At 37.1% G+C, this 19,577-nt stretch overlaps 1 protein-coding gene across 5 annotated transcripts in view; it reads left to right on the plus strand.

The window, feature by feature from the left end:
• The window catches only part of MTMR1 (myotubularin related protein 1), a 68,471-nt gene that overhangs the window by 5,894 nt on the left and 43,000 nt on the right, over positions 1 to 19,577 (plus strand). For 3 of the 5 annotated variants that reach the window (XM_075007405.1, XM_075007402.1, XM_075007406.1), the window contains exons 2-8: positions 2,347 to 2,452; positions 7,147 to 7,170; positions 9,356 to 9,406; positions 15,131 to 15,206; positions 16,785 to 16,879; positions 17,117 to 17,224; positions 17,656 to 17,757. In XM_075007405.1, the coding sequence (XP_074863506.1) occupies positions 2,347 to 2,452; positions 7,147 to 7,170; positions 9,356 to 9,406; positions 15,131 to 15,206; positions 16,785 to 16,879; positions 17,117 to 17,224; positions 17,656 to 17,757 (562 nt within the window). The remainder of the gene's footprint in view (positions 1 to 2,346; positions 2,453 to 7,146; positions 7,171 to 9,355; positions 9,407 to 15,130; positions 15,207 to 16,784; positions 16,880 to 17,116; positions 17,225 to 17,655; positions 17,758 to 19,577) is intronic. The other 2 variants (XM_075007403.1, XM_075007404.1) reach the window with 2 other exon arrangements.

The following is a 19,577-nucleotide window of genomic DNA, read 5'->3' on the forward strand; positions in this document are numbered from 1 at the left end:
TACATGAACCACTGGGTAAGTGAAACTACTGAGTTTTAATTTTCACGAATGTGCATTTTTATCTTTCACTTTTTCCTTCCATATGTGTCAACCATTAAGCTATATGGGCATATAGTTTAAGCTGGTCACCCTAGTCTACACTAGAAAAGTTATACTAAGTATGTCAGCGATGGTTAGGGTGTGTGGATTTTTGTTTTTTTAACCAATGTAGTTACACCAGTATAAAATGCTTTGTACTAGTGTAGTTTATTTGACTTCCTGAACTGAATAATTTATACTGATGTAAACATTTTTATGCTGGCATAACTGTGTCCACACTAAATTTTTCTTTTGATACTTCAACTGTGCTTGTATAATTAAACTGGCAAAACTTTCTGGTGTAGACAATCCCTAATTAAAAAAATTATAATTAACAAAATGGGGATATACAAAGCTAAGTGTATGCTAAGACAAATGCGTAGAAAAGAAACAGGGCAAAAGTAGAAGATGCCTAAAAAACAGAGACTATTGATTCTGAGGAGAAACACAGAAATTTCACATGATAAGGAGAGGATCATTAGGAGATCAAAGAGATAAGTGAGCAAACATGAGATAAATATTTATAACTGGATGTATAGCTAAAATTCATACACTTGGTCTGTTCCCCAAAATGTGGGTAGAGATCTCTGTGAAAAATGCAAATTAATCTAAAATCCAGTTCAAGACTGATTATAGTAAAAGAGACAGGAATCTAATTGATTTTTAATAGTGAAATCACATTTTTGACGTGGTGCTGTGTAAAGTTTATGCAACAAGAGAGAGAACTAAAAATTACTTAATGGTTTTCCACTTCAGATATATAGCATGCCAATTTTCACCACCACCTCTTGAAACCCGTATGCTGTTTTTCACTATGAGAGTGTGATTAATGCATGAAAGGCTTCTTAAGTGGTATCTTGTGCTCTTGATGAACAATCTGTCACACCCCCTCAAATCCTAGTTTTACCTGTTTGTGCTGTGTACGTTTGTAACTTATTAGTCATTTACTTTAACATTCTGGGAGTATCTCAGAATTCAAAATTAGCTTATGTTTGTTCATTTTTACTATGTTAAAATTGTATTGTACTTTGTTTCTTACTTAAAGTAAAACACTATATATACAGAAGAACCTCACCTCGCTAAAATGCATTAAATTATTGAAGCACCATTTGTGAGTGTACTGTTGTGCTTGGATCAGTGACAGTAGAACAGGGAGGAGCATTCATTACTTAGGGCGTGTCTTCACTACCCGCTGGATTGACAGGGGGTTAGTTTCTGATGTCTAGTATAAACGTGATAAATTGACTACCAAATGGTCTCCCATTGACTCCAGTACTCCACCAAAATGAGAAGAGTAAGCAGAGTTGACGGGAGAGCGTCAGCTGTTTACTTACCATTGGTAAGCTGACTTAAATATGTTGACGTCATCTGCGTTACTCAAGTATCAACAGCTTCTGTTAGTAGAGACGAGGCCTCGCTTCCCTATCCCCTCATCTGGCACTCAGAAATACACTGAAATGTACCTGGGACACTTGAAATTGTCTGTCTGACGTCAAATACAGTGGATCCTCCCCGGTCACAATATTTGTTAGTCTGTAAACTTGCACTGTCCCTATCCCATTCGCACATTTCATTAGTTCAGATTAGGGAAGCTCTGCTCCAGACTTGCCTGATGCAGTATCCTACAGGAGGAATGGGGTGGGGTGGGGGGTCTTGTGTGCTTGTTAAACTTCAAAGTTGGGTAATGTGAAGTGAGTCTCCCTGCCATTAGCAAATGCAGAAACGGAGATACAGGTAGATAGAAAATTCCCTTGAATCAGAGTTTTATATTTTTTCTTAGTGTTTTAGAGGTGTTCCTTAGAAAATATTCCACTTCCTTTAAAACAGCAGTGTTAGAATGGCATCAATCTCTTAAATAGGCTTTATCGTAATAATAAATAGTGTCACATATATGAAATTCTTGAAAGCGCTTAGGTCCTGAAAGTACTTGCTGAAGATAAATAATTTCGATGGCCTTAAAGAGAAATATATGAACGTTGTTAAAGCTATCTGATAAAGAAATAGCTTCAGGTACCCAGAGCCCTAACCATTTTTGTAAATTAAGTTGCACATTTGAACCAAAATTAATGGAAAATTCTAACAAAATTGAATCATTTTCTGTGATCAGCAGAAAGATTGTGCTATGTTCTTGAAAACTTTTTGTAATGTCACTAGTGGTTATGACTTGTTTTTATTCATGTGGGGTGTAATTAAATGTTCTCATAACTTCCTCAGTATAAAGTGTTAATCATTATTAAACACTCTGAAACATTTATTTTGTTCTTACAGCCCTACAGGATCACATGTTGAATGGTGTAAGCAGCTCATAGCAGCAACCATTTCTAGTCAGATTTCAGGTTCTGTGCCATCAGAAAGCATATCCAGAGATTACAAGGTAAGTGACATTTATCATTTGAGGAATACAAAAATAATTGTTCAGCCTGTTGAAATGGCTGCGCGGGAGACATCTTGCTACTTTGATTTATCCACATGGCAAACACTTGAATGGATCCTTGAGAGTCTGTCAGTTTATAGCCAGTACACAGGTGCAAAGCTTTTTTTGTATTTTATCTATCATTTAGAGTAATGCCACTCAGTTCTACAGAAAGAAAGGCAGAGAAAAGAATGGAAACATCAAAGGCGGTGTTCTGCAGTCATAGTGTGATTGCTTTTTTTCTTCTTTCCCTTTGATTTTTATCTAGAAATTTTCTGGAAATTACGTTATTCTTAATGACAAGAATGAAACATTTGTTCCCTAGTTTCTCATGTACTCAGGAGAAATATTTCAGCTATGTGGATTTTACAAAAATTCAATACAGGTAGCTTCAGTGAGTATCAAAGGATCATATCTTCATCAATGTGAAAATAGCATTTATCTTTTTACTTTTCTTCCTTTGTTTTGTGTGACAGTTTCACAGTCTATGGTAGGGTCCCTTATAAATCAAAACAGACTTTCTCTTACTTGTTTACTCTTTGAACAACGTAGATGTAATTGTGACAATGATTGTGCAGTATCTTAGCTCTGATTAGAATCTTTGGGTTTTTCCCTTGCTCCCCTTCCATGCTTTGTTCTGTTTCCCTATGTAGAATTGTAGGACTGGAGGAGAGACTTACAAGGTCACCTAGTCCAATCCCTGCCTGCACTCATGGCAGGACTAAGTATTATGAAGAGCAGTGTGTATTAAATCTCTCTTGCACTGCAAACTGGCACAAGTGTTACCTCTGTTTCAAGGCTAGAGTTGCAGTTAAGCCCAAGTCTTCCATGTGCTTTATATCCTCTTTCTTCCCTAAAATTAAAACAAAATTGTGTTCTGGATGCAAAGTGTCCAAATAAAAGATTATATCTTGTTTGCTTTAAACTAGTTAAATTGTCTACCAATGTTTTCTGGGTATAAAAGCTCTCTGCAAACAGCGTATTTTCTTATCTTCAGTGACTGGAGGTCAAATTCAGCTTGATCTTGAAGATGAGTCCACTAAATGTATTTGATCTGAGTCTATTTAAAACTTCACCTCACATAGTTTGTCGCTATATTGGCACAGTCAGCAACTTGTACTCAGAAAAAGCTTAGCTCTTCTGTAGTCTGGCAGCTGAATTGCAAATGCTCGCTCTGGGTCAAGGCTGATGTCTTTGATAAAGCATTGTGGGAAACCTTGCATTACAGCTGTCTATGTTGTGTTTGCCCTGCAGATCAAGGACTTCATTTTAGCAGAATCCAAGTCTGCAAGTTTAGTGTTCAGTTCCCCATTTAAGTTATTATGTATTCCTGCAGAGCAGAACTAGTTTTTTTATTCTAAATAGTCTGGTTCTGCATTCTAGACTGATCTTGCACATTACTTAGGAGGGAGAAATTTTTGAGGCCTAAGGAGCAGCATTTCACTCTAGCTCATTCTTTGTCTCTTACAAATAGAAACAAATTACACCTTTCTGTGCTCAAAATCCTAATTGTTTATAAATTGAATTAAACATTTCATATCTATGAAACGTTAGAATGATCTAAACTCCCACATTTGGAAATCACATTGTAGAGTTTCTAATAATTTTTCTCTTACTTATCCCAATGCATAGTAGTTTTTTAAAAGATGAGAAGTTGTTAAATGGTGTTTTCTAGTGGTGTTTTGGGAAGGGGTCCCATTATAATCTTTTCTGCAAGTGCTTAGTTCTACTGTCCTATTGTCTCCAAGTATGTAAGGTTTTACATATTTTAAGAAATTCACTTGACTTTTAAATGTTAATTTTTTTGTAAAAATGTGGTTGAACTTAATTTATGTGTAAGTGAGAAACTTTATAGCACCAACTAAAATCTGGAGCAACATGGGCAGATACTGGACAGACGTCTCCATCCAGTTATCAAAGCATCCAGGTCATTAATTGCCAGCCTTCCTATTCTGGTGTTGGGTAAATGCTGCCAAATGGCACTAATTTTTGTATGCTTTCTTTGAGGATGAGGCCATTGTGCTTGCTTTCTCCTATAATCCAGGATAGGTATCCAGGAATACCTAGCACTTCTCATCACATTTTTGATATTCTACTGCATTAGCATTTCTCATTTTGAAAATGGACACAGTGCCTTATAACTAATGCAGTTAATTGAGTTTAGGCAATAGAATATGTATTTACCATTGTGCATTTATCCAACACATTTAAGTTGTTATATTTACAAAACAGGTTGTATTGGTTGTGAAGTAGTCATTAAGTTGGTCAGCTAGAATGTTCAACATATTGAATTAAAAAGTTGTTATAGATGGTTGGGTACATGACAGACAAAAGAGAATCCGTATGATTATAGTGCAATACTTAGTGCTTATGAAGATTTTCACTTGTAGGTCCCACAGTGTCTTCTGAATCTGGGTGAGCTTCATTATCCCCTTCTTATAGATGAGGTAGCTGAGATGTAAAATGGCTAAATGACTTGTGCAAAATCCCACAGTCAGCAAAGGAAAGACAGTTTCTTGGCTTTCTGATTGATACTCCCTCTGCTGGACCAGACTGTTTTCAATGCCTTTTAAAATCTTGATTCACATTTAAAGAAGATAACACATCAGAGAACAATATAGATAGGTGACTTCTAAATTTTTGTTCAGAGTTGTTTGCTTGTGCAAATTGGGTAGTTAGTCCATTATCCCAATTTGTGGGCAGATTTTTGATTCTACAGATTTAAAGGCAGTTTTTGAAAACATGTCCTAAAGTTTTTTGGTTTTAAATAGCTAGTACAAAAACTGAGACTTAACAGGAATATATTCTGAGTTAAAGTGCACTGTGGCCAGAACTTTTGTCTTCAGGGCTGAATAAAACTGTAAGCAAGAGAGAGCAAACATACTCCTTTGTGAATTTCATTTACTTTGCTAATGTTCAGAAGATACTTTCGGATGGATACTTGCTCTTAATAGTTCGTTGAAACACACACAGTTTGGGGCCATTGTTGATGAGGATTGCTCAGAATACAACCTGCCTTCATTCTGAAATTAAATGATTGCTATACCTAGCTGCTCATGAGGTGCTGTAGAGTCATCTGTGGGAGTGAATGTAATAATCTTACACTGTTTATGTTCATATCTTATGGATGGAGTCCAGTGACTTTTTATTCTCACTCTTCCTGAGGGCTCTTGTGTCCACATTGTCAATATGAAGGCTTTCTTCTGTCATTCCTTCTGCTCAACATGTATGTGAGGTCACTAGGGGCAACTGGGACAATCAGTTCTCCTTTTTGATTGAATCTAGATCTTTTAGTCTGCTTACTTTTCCAGTGTCAGGCTTCCTTCGCCGTGGATGAAAGCTAACTAGCTGTCTTAAATTCAGTCCCAAAAAAATCAGAGGTGAAACTGTGTTGGTAAAGCATCTTTTGAAATAAGGGTGAGGAGGATTATTATTATACCCTTCCTTTAGGGGCTGTATCACCCTTGATCTCATCAGTATGCACACTCAGGTGTCTTGTAGCAGCAACGAAGGGTCCTGTGGCACCTTATAGACTAACAGAAAAGTTAGAAAAGTCAGGTGTCTTGGTCATCGATGCTGCAAAATACATTCTGTCCTAGGTAAAACCTCGAAGTCAATCTGATGCAGACCTCCCCACAATTATCTGTGGCTTGGTTGCTCAGGACTGAGCTCTTATATAATGCTGTACCCTTGGAAACCACTCAGAAATTTCAGCAAGGGTGGAATGTGTCTGCCTACCTCTTTGGATAGCCAGGCAGATTTGAATACATAACGTCTATTTTCTTGACTTTCGGGTGGTTCCCCATCAGCTTGTGCAGTTCATGTTAAACAGCTGTTCTGTGTTTCTTAAAATGTCTTTGAGGACCCTAAATCCATACACACAAAAGCAGCACACATAGTTGTTTTTTTTTTAAAACTAACAAAATCCTGAGTGTCATGTTGTTGCCTCTGCTCTGTGCTCAGTGTTGGGAATTGGCAAAGCTTTTCCAAAAATACGAAGGTCAGAAGGGAACATTTTGTGCATCAAAGGGGAATGTAAAAATTGAAACAAGTTGAGCTTACTTTTTCATGTTAGATTTTTACTAACATGCCTTACAGTAGCAGCATACCTGGTTTTGGATTTGGAGGCAAGCTAACTTTCTTAAATTTATAAATCTCACTTTACTGAAAACTTAGTGCTGATTTGGTGTATATCAGTGGAGAGCACTTAGATAATAATGGCTGCCTGGGAAGTTTTGGAAGTTAGGGAAAAGTTAGAAATAAACATACTCTGATGTTTGACTCAAAAGCGTAGAGGCATCATGTGTCATAGCTGTCATTATGGGTTTACTTTCCCAAAATGATTGCTAAACTGTTCCATTTTTCACTAACAAAAGGATGATTGGGACTTGATTTCAAGAGGTTGGCTCCTATTTAGACACTAAAATGAAGTGGTAAGATTTTAGGAAGCACAACATGCATCTGCTCCCACCATATTCAACAGATTGTGCTGAGCAGCTTTGTGTTGTGCTTCCTAAAAATCTCACTACTGAATTAAGTACCTTAATGGAAGCTGAGCTTTCCTGAAAATCTGATATTCCACCTGATGTCTCTGTCACAAAGCAGCATTTTGAATCCACATTTTGTTGGGTAACATTTTGTGTTTTAACTAACAGGTGTACAAGAGGCCTGATGTACGGGTAAGAATATATTTGGCTATTGGCAAAACGGCCTCCTACCTGTTTGTCTTTTGTGCTGTGTTGAGAGCTTAGTGTGTCTAGTGTTCTTTTTTACATTATTAATGGTTTTTATGAACCAATCACACTGTTTTGCTGTGCAGCTCAACAGCTTGTTTGCCACTGAAATGCTTTATATATATTGCAATCTCTTCATGAGTAGTAAAAGCCAATATGTGTCAGACAGCCATATATTTAAATTATGTACAAATATGCAGTTCAGACTTGAGGTTTATTACATTAATTCTGACAAAATGAATGCTCACAACTGATGCTTACATGGCTTGGACTACAGAGCACTGTATTAGCGAGTTTAATGTCTTATCTATCCTAAAGAATTTCAGTAACGGTTTATGGAAAAACAGTAAATCTTTGCGTATTCTATTGACGTAAGATTTCACTTCATGCTTGCATTTGTACATGTTCTACCTTAATTGCTACAGCCCTAGGGTAAAACTGAAAGTTGTGATTGAAGTTAGACACTAATGCAATGACCTGTATCTTTTTGATGATAATTTTAGAGGTGGGTCTTATCCAGTGTTTGCTAATGATATAAAAAACGTTCTAGTTTCTTCCCCTCTCACTTTGGATCCCTAATTCATTGCGATAAGAGAGGAGTTAATAGTCTGAGTTTATTCTTTAGCTATTTTAAACCTATCGTTCAAAGGTTTGTCAGTTATTAAAGGGAATCACTTTAGCCTGACCCCTTGTTTGAGACTAATCAATTATTTCCACACCTGAAAGCTACTTGGATTAATATAATTGTAGTACATAAAGATCAGTATTTTCCAGGGCAAATCTATCAGTAATTGGAATACGTTCAAAGAACACCATCAGGTTTTATTGTTTTTTTCACCTTCATCAGTAAATGTTCAAGGACAAGAAACCATCTCCAGGCCCTGTGCATACTTACTATCATCCATAGTCTATCAGTTTAGAACCTAATTCCCTTTCTTACAGTTTTTCCTTTTGTTGGGATTCCAGCATCCATTTTTTTTTTTGAACTTTAAATATAGAAATGATCGTCAGATGTTTCTGTGACCTAAGGTTTAAATTACTAGTAGTTTTTCTTTTAATAAGATCTAAATGTTGGGAATCCTTCATCATTTGAAAGTGACAGATGTTACACTATAACTTTTAGAAGAATGTAAAATCAGCTGAACCTGTGTTTTCTAAAAATATAACCCCATCTGTTAATTTGTTTTCTTTTGGGGTTTCATGGAAGTGATTAAAATCTGGTATATCAAAACAGATATAAACTTACGCTGTCTTTCTTTCAGACTCAGTACGAGAAGTGTTATCTATTAATAAGAAGTTTTTGCCTTTGTGAATTGAGACAAATCTGGAATGTAATCCAACTCTGTGAAAGATGATGGTAGTTTCATTCCAGATAATTTTGGAAGAACATTGAAATATAATTTTGTCTGAAAGTAGTAAAAAAAAAAAAAAATGCGTATCATCTAAAGACCTTTTGTGTTCTTCCTGTAACACACAGGGATCTTTTTATGATTATTGAAATGATATAATTCCTATAGCAGGAGAGATCCCAATATGCTACAATAATTGTTAAGTACATAGAGATGTGAAGTTTTTGGCTATTATGTTATTAGATATAATATGAGTACATTTTTAATAGATTTTTGACAGTACCATTGGAGTTGCTAGAAAAATGCATCAACCCGTAAAAACAAACATTTAAAATGAGATCTGCACAATACAGCAATTCCTTAAATTATCTGAATACTAACGGATATGGAAAATATTACTTTTTCTTTAAAAGACTGCATGAATTTTCTCTTTATGCTACTGCAGCCAGCAATACTTGTTTACTTCTATTTTTAAGCATGTGCATACACAATTTATATTCTGCATTTTCTCTATCAGATTTCTTGTTTTAAAAAGACAGTATATACTTTGTGTCCTTTGGTAACTGCACTGACTTTTTATCATATTGTGCCAAGTGGTGTAAATAGCTGGGTCTAATAGCAGTGAATAGTTTATGCGAAGAGTGGAAGGTGTTAAATAAATAGATTGATTTTGAAGTATCTACTGTCTCTTTAAAAAGTATGATTCTGTCCTTTTCACCTGTTGTTTGCATGTTTTTTCCTCTTACCCCTCTTTTGCCCTGTTGCTTTCTCATGCGATGCAGGAGGTTCAGGATGGACACAATGGCTATCATTCTGAAGGAGAAGCTGATCAGGTGGCAAGTTTTACTCACATTTTGTTCATTATCTGCGTAGTAAATTACTCCATAATAGCTCATCTACAATATGTAGTGATCATCCATTGTTCTGGAAAGCAGCACAGGTTGAATCTCTCTTGTCTGGCATCCTTGGAAACTGACTGGTGCCAGACAAGAGAATTTGCCATACCGTGGGAGGTCAATGTTTTTTAAGCACATTACCAACACTTCCATTGCTTACAGTGCTCTTAGAAGACATTTAGGGATAAATTACAGGTAAATAACAACACAAAACATTGAGAGCCCGGATTAGTGGCTGGAAAGAAACTTTATGTGACCATGGGAAACTTGGCTATACCCATGATAAGTGGTCAGCTGGCTAAATAAAACCATGCCAGATTATGGAGTTTGCCAGATGAAGGAGTTCCAGATTAGAGAGGTTCAATATGTAGGCTGCGCCTACACTACGATATAAATTTGAATTTAAGGCAGTTAGCATAATATTACCATGTGACTGTCTTCACTTTAAATACCATTAGCTTGATGTAGGGAGCACTAATATCAAGATTACAATATTGTCATTACTTGATGGGTATAGTGTCAAGCTCGAATTCAAAAGTTCAATTAAAGGCCAGTGTGGAAATGCCACGTCTTAAAATCAAATTTGTTAGCCTCCATAGGTGTCCCAAATGTAACCCACAATGCCCCTCAGTGCTCCACTCTGGCTGCTGCTCTCCAGGTGCGCCAGAATTAAGTAACAGAAAGACTGTGAATTTCAAATTGTGACCAGGAAGTCTGTGGCTGTAGGATCGTATTTGTATGAGAGCCTGCAGAGTGTCTTTCCTTTTTTGCAATTAGTGCTGTGAGTGCATCTACCCATTACAAATCACCCCTTCAGGGATTTGTGGTTCTTTCTTTACACTTACGGCACCAGCTGTTGGCCCGCCGCACCACGTGGCAACAAGGCTGTTGTGGGGGGTTGTGCTTGCATAAGAGGCCGAGAAACTTCTTCTCAGAAGTTTACGTTTGTGAGAAAACACCCCTACCTCACCCACAGGTACCACGCAGTTGGGGTCTTTCCTGTGCTCAACCACATCATGTTGGTAGCCCCCAACCCAATAAAAGGATGTGCCTGCTGTTCAGTGCTGACCGTGCTGCCAGGCAGCATCATGTCCTAGTTTGTGAGTTCAGGGCTCCAAGGGAGGGAAAGAATTTGGGGGGCTTACAGCCACTGGAGAGAAGTCTCCCCCAGATGCTAAGATATTCAGGAGACTAATTCAACTGGCCCCCCACTGAACTGCCCTCCCCCACCCCTAGCAAGGGACCAGTGGCTTACAGCCGCTGTGGGGAAGTCTCCCCCGACAGCTATGATAGTCTGGGGAACTACTTCAAGTACTTCAACATTTCAACTGGCTCTGCAGCCACAGACCACAGCACCAGCCCTTTCCCTCTTGCCCCTGCCAAAAATATTTTCGGGGGCTTGCTGTCCATTGCAGACACCTGCTGGTTTGATATTTCTGTTATAAAATCTTTTTCCAAAAATCTCCTATCTGTCTTCATGCTTTGACCCCCCACCCCACCCGCGAAAACACAGAGAGGAGGGCAAGTTGAGATTCTTGTTTCCGTTAGAAGTTCAGTGTATGATATTTCACTGCTGTCCGCCATGTTGGCAAAGTATGTGTGGTGAAGAGGGAAGACAAAAATCTTTTTTCCTAAACTTGTCTATCCTCTTTCTTCTAACTTTGAGAATACAGTCAGGGTCCCTGTGTTATTTTCAGGGGTCGGATGCAATCACAGGAGGGGGGACACTCAGTGGGCGGCCAGTTGAGAACACACCCTGTGCACAGAAGCCTTATACAGCACCAGAAAGCCAAAGACCCTCCGCTCAGCAACTCTCTTTTTTTCAAAAACGTTCCTATCTTTTCTTTCTTCAAGATTTTCAGGGTCCCTATGTTATTTCCAGGGGTTGTATGCAGTCACCGGAGGGGGGACACTCAGTGGCTGGCCAGTTGAGCATTCAGCTACAGAAGAAAGAAATTTCTGTAAATTTTTTTGCCATCTCTGTGGATTCCTTTCTTCCAACGGGGAAAATGGATGTTTGCTTAGCAGGGAGGGGAATGAGGAAAATGCAATGTGGGAAGATGATGTCAAAGACCAGCGAGCATACCCAAAATGCTACAGGCATGAGGGCACTGTGGAATAGATTCCCACAATGCACTACTGTAACAGTTGATGTTGGCCAATTGAGTGTGGCAGCAATAAGTCGTCTTTGTGAGGAGCACGTTGCGAGGTGAGAATAGTCAAAATTGAAATTGTAAATTCCAGAATTACAAAAGCGATATTAATAAATTCAGTAACAGAGAGCAAGCCGTGCTAGTCTATACACTATCAAAACAAAAAGCAGTCAAGTAGCACTTTAAAGACTAGCAAAATAGTTTATTAGGTGAGCTTTCGTCGGACAGACCCACTTCTTCAGACCATAGCCAGACCAGAACAGACTCAATATTTAAGATTGAGTCTTAAATATTGAGTCTGTTCTGGTCTGGCTATGGTCTGAAGAAGTGGGTCTGTCCCACAAAAGCTCATCTAATAAACAATTTTGCTAGTCTTTAAAGTGCTACTTGACTGCTTTTTGTTTTAATAAATTCAGATTTATCTCATAGTATAGCTGCAACCGTAAATAATTTCAGAATATTACCTTTTAAATTACTTGCATTTAAAACAAACTACTCCTAAAAACTAAAACCAACCCTTTATCCCAAGCAGAGATGTTAACCCCAAAAAGAGATGTGCCAAAGACAGCATGAAGATCACTATAAACTTTGTAATTGTTATCGATTTTGCATGGAAAGTGCTCAGTTACTGCAGAGATGGGCAACAGTATGAAATCCTAAGATAAAGATAAATATGTGCATTGCTTCTGAAGTTTTTCTTAATTCAGAGTTTATTAAAATTTATTGCACCTTAATTTAATAATAATATTGTATAGTGCTTAAAAAAAACTGTGTTCAGGTACACTTGAACTTCCTTAATCTGGGTGTCTGTGATTCGGGAAGCCCTCACATGGCTGGAGAACCATAATGATAATTTAAAAAAAAAAAAGAGTCCACTAAAACAAAAAATATACATACATGTATGTACAGTACAGTGTTCTGCCATTTCTCATGTTAACAAGTTGAATTTGTACTAGACAATACAATTAGTGGTTTTCTATTTAATTGTCTACAGGTAACAATAAAAACAAAATAACAGTTGAAATACAGTGTATTAAAGATTTACCTTATGGCATGTTATACGTATACAGGACTCTATAGTGGTTTGTACATACAAAAGCTTTAGTAATAGATTTTGTTTAGCCTTCATGAACACTCGTGGTCCGTAAAATCCATAATCGGGCATAGCGTATTTCCCAGGGTTGCCAGATTAAAGAGGTTCAAGTGTATTAAAATTTTAATGCACTAAATAAATAATATGTAACACACAATTCATGGCAACCTCCCCAAAAAGCTTAGCAATTAATAGATTTTTTTTTTCAGGATGTGGGGGGGACGCTTCTGCTGAAAAACTGTGATTCTAAATGTTTCTAGAAGATAAGCTGTGAGAAAACTGTTTGGGCAGTAATATAGTTGAACTCTAACTTTTAAAAATTTAAAGGAAAGCCCCCTCTTAAAATGTAGAATTTCTGATGAATGAAAAGTAAATTACAGTACATAACTTCTAAAACAATAAAACTTTGTTTTTGGCATACCAGATTTGTATGAAATAATGTGTTGAAGTTCATACAACGATGTGGTTAAAAATTTCTAGTCTTACCTGCATGCCATTTACACTGTAAAATTGTTGCCTAATTCATTAAACTTTTCTGCTGATTTTAAGCACTTGTGGAGAAAAGTGCCCCCTCTCACGTGAGACTGGGTAGGTGAAGTGTCTTCACAGTAATTTATAAGAATCTTATTGCTTTCATTCAGAAGAGGTTTATGGATCTTCTGTGCACTATAGAGAAAAATTGTATCTAATGGTATGTCTAAAAATGTTTGGCTATCTGGAAATAGAAATGTTTTTCCTGCTTTTTATTTTATATTGATTATACACATCATCTAATAAACTGTTTAATAAAGAGTACATCTATTATTATTTATACGGGGCTTAAGTAAATTATGTACTTCCAATTTATGCAACTTTATTTATAAATTTATTTGCTCCTAAACTCACACTTAACAGCCACTATATTACACTTGGTTGAGATGTGCTGTTTCTCAGAGACACGTCTCAGGAATTTTTGAAGTATTATTTGACAATGTGTGAGGACGAGTATTTTCTAATGAAATTATTACATCTTTAAATTAAACATACCAGAATATTTTAAAAATGTTTAATTTTCATGTCAGTTTTTCAAATTAAAAGTAATATTTGGAGGAATTTTATAATGTCTGTTGCAGGAAAGAAACACCATTTATCTAGGTACTGCTTTTGTATAAGCTATATTAAAGGTCAGGAAGTATAAATTATAACACTACACTTAGGCCCCAGTCTAGCGAAATACTTAAGCTCATGCTTACCTTCAAGCATTTGAGTAATTTCAGTGACTGCAACACTGCCTGCACCTTCTTCTGTGATAGAGCTTTAGATACCAAATTCTTCAAAGTTTCAGAGCAGACTGAAAACAAAAAGGACGTATTAATCTGCGTTAAGAAAACAATTTAATGTTAAACACCCGTGTTTAAAAAAAATGAAAACAAACCCCCCCCCCCTATTTTCTTCCTTACAAATCAGAAATATGTTACGAGGGATGAGGATCTGTGTACATTTCTGTATGATGTGAAACAAGCCCACTCTTCATACCATTCTCATGTAAGAGATTCTAACTTGTATACCAAACACTTAAAATGGAAATCTTCAAACTCACACCAAAACTTCCTGAGTGTTGTCAGTTTCCTTTATGGTCCTTAAAAACCTTGTCAACTTTTAGGTTCTCCACTAAAATCTTCAGAACATTGCAAACATCAGCAGAAAACTGAAGGCCCCTTGTTGCACTATTTGGGTAGCTTTAAAATCAAATTCTTAATTTATGGTGACTAATTTTTTCAGGCTATCTAGAAAACAATGCAGCATTAGACTGTAATCTGAATTTTTAATTCTACCATCTCCATAAAATTGTTAGACTAAGTGGTACTTGCAACAGTGGTACTCTGTCAAATAGGATATAGTAGTATGTTTTTTTTCTGTTTTTTTATATAATGTGATTCAATTTTCTAAATGCTAAATAAATTAAAGTTCTCATACAGTTCTTTTTGATATTAAAATATCTAACATGTAATTAAGATATTGTGAAATAAAGACTATAAATGCTTTTAAATAAACACTTGACAACATTCTTAAGTATATGGTAACCCAAAATCACGAACTTTTTCTGTAAAAGATTAGCCTAAGGTTTTTGGTCTAATTTTGGGTTCATGGTATTGCTTATTTTTTGTGCTTTATACATGTAGCTAGCATGCTAAACTAATCATTGTGAAGTGCTTTGGTACTAATATTTACATGTCTGCATAATAAATACTTTGTTACTTACAATATCAAGCCCTAGTTTCTAATTCAGCATTGTTTAGCATAGTTGTTCTTTGGAAAAAAGGATAGACATTCTCCTGCTCCCGTAACCTCTTAGCAAAAGCACTTTGCAGCAAAATGTATTGATGGTGTGCAGATGGAATGTGAGATTTACTCATGATTTTGGATTTCTGCCAGGCACTGAGGGGTGGAAACAAGCTGGCACAGATGGAAGAGGCACCCCTTTTTCCTGGAGAATCAGTCAAAGTGATTGGTATGTGTAGTATTTGTGGTATTTACATTGTGGTATTAAATGGTTACATTGTGAATAAACCATTTTCTTGTTGATTTTGTTCTGATATTTTTATAATGATGCCTTGAATTATCAAATTTGCTGTAGATTTTCGAAGTTATTCGAATCCAAATGTGTTGAAAGTATATCATTTCAACGTAGCACAAACTCATGTATGTGGCATTTTGTTTCAGCAAGCATCTGATCAACATAGACAAATTAGCAAGGTCGGGTAGGGGAGGATGCATCTGTGCTCAAAATTTTCCCAGAGGTCATAAATTCAAGCTCTCCAGGAGTTAGTCAGGAAGGAAAATGAAATTGAAGTGCTTACTCTCCAAGTTTAATTGGATCTTTTTTCAGTCAGATGACCTGCTATGGAAAGTTCTGTGGTTGAGTTAGTATGTAAGTAAATGTTTTGTAGGGACCACAGATTAGTGACTAACAGAATGGAGATTGTATAGAGGCAAAAGACGCACAGTCTGTCATTCTACTATCAAGGTTTCTGATTGGATACAGTGTTAAAGCCAGATTTTTCAAACTGCTTCCAAACCTGAAATTATCTTTGGAAATCTCATAGCTGTATGTAAACCCACTGTATTAGAACAAAAATAGACTAGCACGGCTTACTCTCTGTTACCACTGTATTAGGTATGTACAAAATAGAAGGCCTTAGGTTTAGTTTTTGTGAAGCAAGACAGTTTGATCTTGGAGTGTTTTCTTTGGTACTAGTGGTGCAGTTATGTGAAACCAGGTTACCAAATGGTCACTGTATATTCTACTGAAATGTAGAAATTATTTTTAAAGGGTATGCAAACCCCAGATTTGGACATAATTTTTGCTCAGAAATAATAATTGAGCAGGTTCCTTGAGCTTTAGCTTGCCATACAAGGCTTTGCATCTGACTAATATGGTGCACCAATGGCAGAAAATGCTGTTCACTCTTGTGGGTATCAGAAGAAGAGTGATAAATATGGGGCAGCTGGTATTTTTGCAATGTGAACATTTTTGGGGCTCCTCAAATTCTGATTTGAAGTAAATGAAATGTGCACAGAGTTCACATGTGAATAGTTACTGGACACAGCTACTATTCCAAGCCACTCTGGTTTTCTTAACAGTAAGGCATAACAAATTAGCAACTTAGGCAACAAGCAGGTTCCCCATTCCATATTACATAAAATATTCGTATGCCATTTCATACACTTCCCACAAAACTGTTCTGTATAGCACCAGTAAGGAGTAATGTTTAATGTCACATCACCATTCTCTTAGGCTGGTTTATGGTGGAGATTAGCACATATTGCTTAGAACTGAGGAATTTGATCATTCTCTTTGTGAAGTACCCTTTTAAAAATGCAGAGGACTTTTTCTTTCAAATGAAAATTTGATGAGTAGAAGGTCAGTTGTATTAGCTTTGAAATAATGTCATATGAAAGTCTCAAAAGATCTCTAGGAATCTGGAACTGTAGGAGGTTTCTTACATATTTTTTTTCTATTAGGAACTTCTTACACCATGAATATCTGCAATAATAAAATCAAACTTTTATTTCTGTCTTTTTCCAGCTAAAGATGTCATGTATATCTGTCCATTTATGGGAGCAGTCAGTGGTACACTGACAGTGACGGACTTCAAAATGTATTTCAAAAATGTTGAGAGGGTGAGACTTTAAGATCAAAGTGCATATTTCTTCCAGATAGAATCTCTTGTTTGCTGAAGTATGTTTTCAGAAGATGACAAACTAGTTTAAGTTAAATGTAAAGTTCCACAGCAGTCAGTTCTAAAGGAATGATAGAAGACTAGTAGAACACAGAATTTGACATGAATTGTACTAGAATGTGTATGCTTTTTACTGTCATTAAAACTATTTTCATCTTATTTTTAATCTAAATTGCAGGATCCACATTTTGTTCTTGACGTTCCTCTGGGAGTAATAAGCAGAGTTGAAAAGATTGGCGTACAGAGCCATGGAGACAACTCCTGTGGCATAGAAATTGTTTGCAAGGTACGGAATTAATTCTTAAGAAATATAGTGGATGCCTGTCTATTGCTGTTCAGTTGTGTTGATTTCTTTTTTGTCTTAAGGGAACCTGCAACCAAAATGCCTTGTGCTGTTGTCCTATTTGATCTCATAAGCATTCTGGGTTGGGCTGGAATTTGGATGGTAAACCTGCAAGAAATATTTCATTCCATTGGTGAATTCTATGGTATAATAAAGCCTGCTTCACTGGCATATTGAGACCCTCCTGATGTTCCCAATAGGCTCATTTTAGAACAGAATTTTATTAATGACTGGGAGAGTTAGGAAATGTGATGTGCTTTAATATCAGTAACTTGTGTTTGGTTTCAGTCAGCTTTGTAATTGCTTCTGGTTTTTTTTGTTTTTTTTTTTAATTTACTAAAGTATAAGAGAGAGTTTGACTTATCTTCTGACAGGATATGAGAAATGTGCGGTTTGCCTATAAACAGGAAGAACAGAGCAGACTGGAGATATTTGAAAACCTTGTAACTCAGGCATTTCCTCTTTCTAATGGGCTGGTAAGTACTAAAATGAGGAGAGGACTGCCTGCCTCCGTTTGTCTTCTTAAAAGTGTAGGAAACAAGAAAATAGTGCTTAACAAATGCATTAAATTGTTGATTCTCGATATCATGGAGCTTTCAAATTACTCTGGCTAGATGTCTTTATTTCAGTAATTTATAGACCTGAGAATCGGGTGTTGCTAGCAATGAAAATGACGACGTCATTGGTTTCAACATAAGGCCCTCATTTTATATGGAAGTGGGCATCTTTTATTCCAAACAGATTTATTTTGTGTTGCACACACATAGCCCTGACATCGTTAGTTGAATCTGTTTGTGCTGATGGAGGTCAGGATTTGTTGACTTTCATTTTAAGCATTTGTCTGTAATAAATAATTGGGGAATTTCAGAATGATGGGTAAAGGAGTTAGGTGCTGAAGTCCCTGTTTGGTGACCATTGTGATGCACAAAAAGCCCACTGAACACTATAGGTGCTTAATCTCATTCAGTCCCCAAACATCTATGTTTCTGCCTCTGGGCATGGACATTACTGCCTCTCTCTGGACAGCATGTGTCTCATCTCTTGTTTAAGCCTCAGATGTTCACAAACTGGAGAAATAGATATTTGGCCACCTAAGTCTTGTGTGGTACCTGATCCAGTATATGCCCTCTGAGTTCAGACAAAACAGCTGGGAGGTGGGAGACTCCTTGTTCAAGTCCCCATTCTGTCTGAACGAGAAAAGAGATTTAAACGGGGCTTTACCAGCTTCCCAGGGCAGAGCTCTAACCACTGGTATGTGGGTTGTATTCAGTCTCTCTCCTCTTGTACTCTGGATAATTATTAGTCATTCTGGACAGAGCAAGTGCACGCAAAGATGAGTGACTCATAGGTTGCTGGGAGACCCAGGATCCAGTCCTACTGCACCAATGACTCTTTAATTATTTATCCAGAGTGGAACATTTTTAACTGGAGAGACTAAAAGAGCTCCATGTTAGAATACCCCATTGCCCAATTGTTACCATCCTCCTGCCACCAGAGCTTCTTGCAAATTCTGAAGAGAATTCATGACTATGACTTGCTAGGAGAGAGAGGTGCTTCCCTACAACCTGGACTTAGGCACGTATTATTGTGAGAGGGACACACAAACTCTATTTGGTATCTCCCATTGGCTAGCTTAGGTAGTGACCTTCCTGTTGGGCTAGCTTTTGTGAATTGCAGCCTAAAAGTACATCTTCACAGAAATTACGAACATAATAAACAAATGCACCAAGTTTCAGAGCCCAGGACAGTTCAGTCAGGCTCACAGACTTGGGCTGCAAGGCTAAAAATGTCAGTATAGATACTCTTGGGATGGAGCCCGAATTCCGAGATCCACTCCTCTTGCAGGGTTTCAGTATACAGGCTGCCCATCAAGCCTTAGTGTCCACATTGCAGTTTTTAGTTCCATAGCCCAAACCTCAGGCTCATAGCCCACGTCAGCAAACATGGGCCAATCATACTCATTCTGTGGGACTTTTATTCCAGACCTATTTTCAGGTGCATTTCTCGGCTCATTCATTGTGTAGTGCGTGTGGGCACATAAATCAGGCTTTGTGAAGTGCCTAATTTTCTAGGTGCCTAAATGTTTGGCAGTGTGATGCTCAGCATGCAATACCTAATTCCTCTTGTGCATCCAGGTCATAGTTCTTTCCTAAATACACTGCCTGGATAACTCAGCTATAACTGGGAGCAAGCTGCCTTGTTAGCTTTAGCAATAGAATGGAAATTCAGTATCATCCAATGGATATGGCACTGAACTGAGAGTTAGGGGACTTGAATTTTTTTCATGGCCTTGCTG

This window comes from Carettochelys insculpta, chromosome 13 (assembly GCF_033958435.1).
Source record: "Carettochelys insculpta isolate YL-2023 chromosome 13, ASM3395843v1, whole genome shotgun sequence".
NCBI classification, from domain to species: domain Eukaryota; kingdom Metazoa; phylum Chordata; order Testudines; family Carettochelyidae; genus Carettochelys; species Carettochelys insculpta.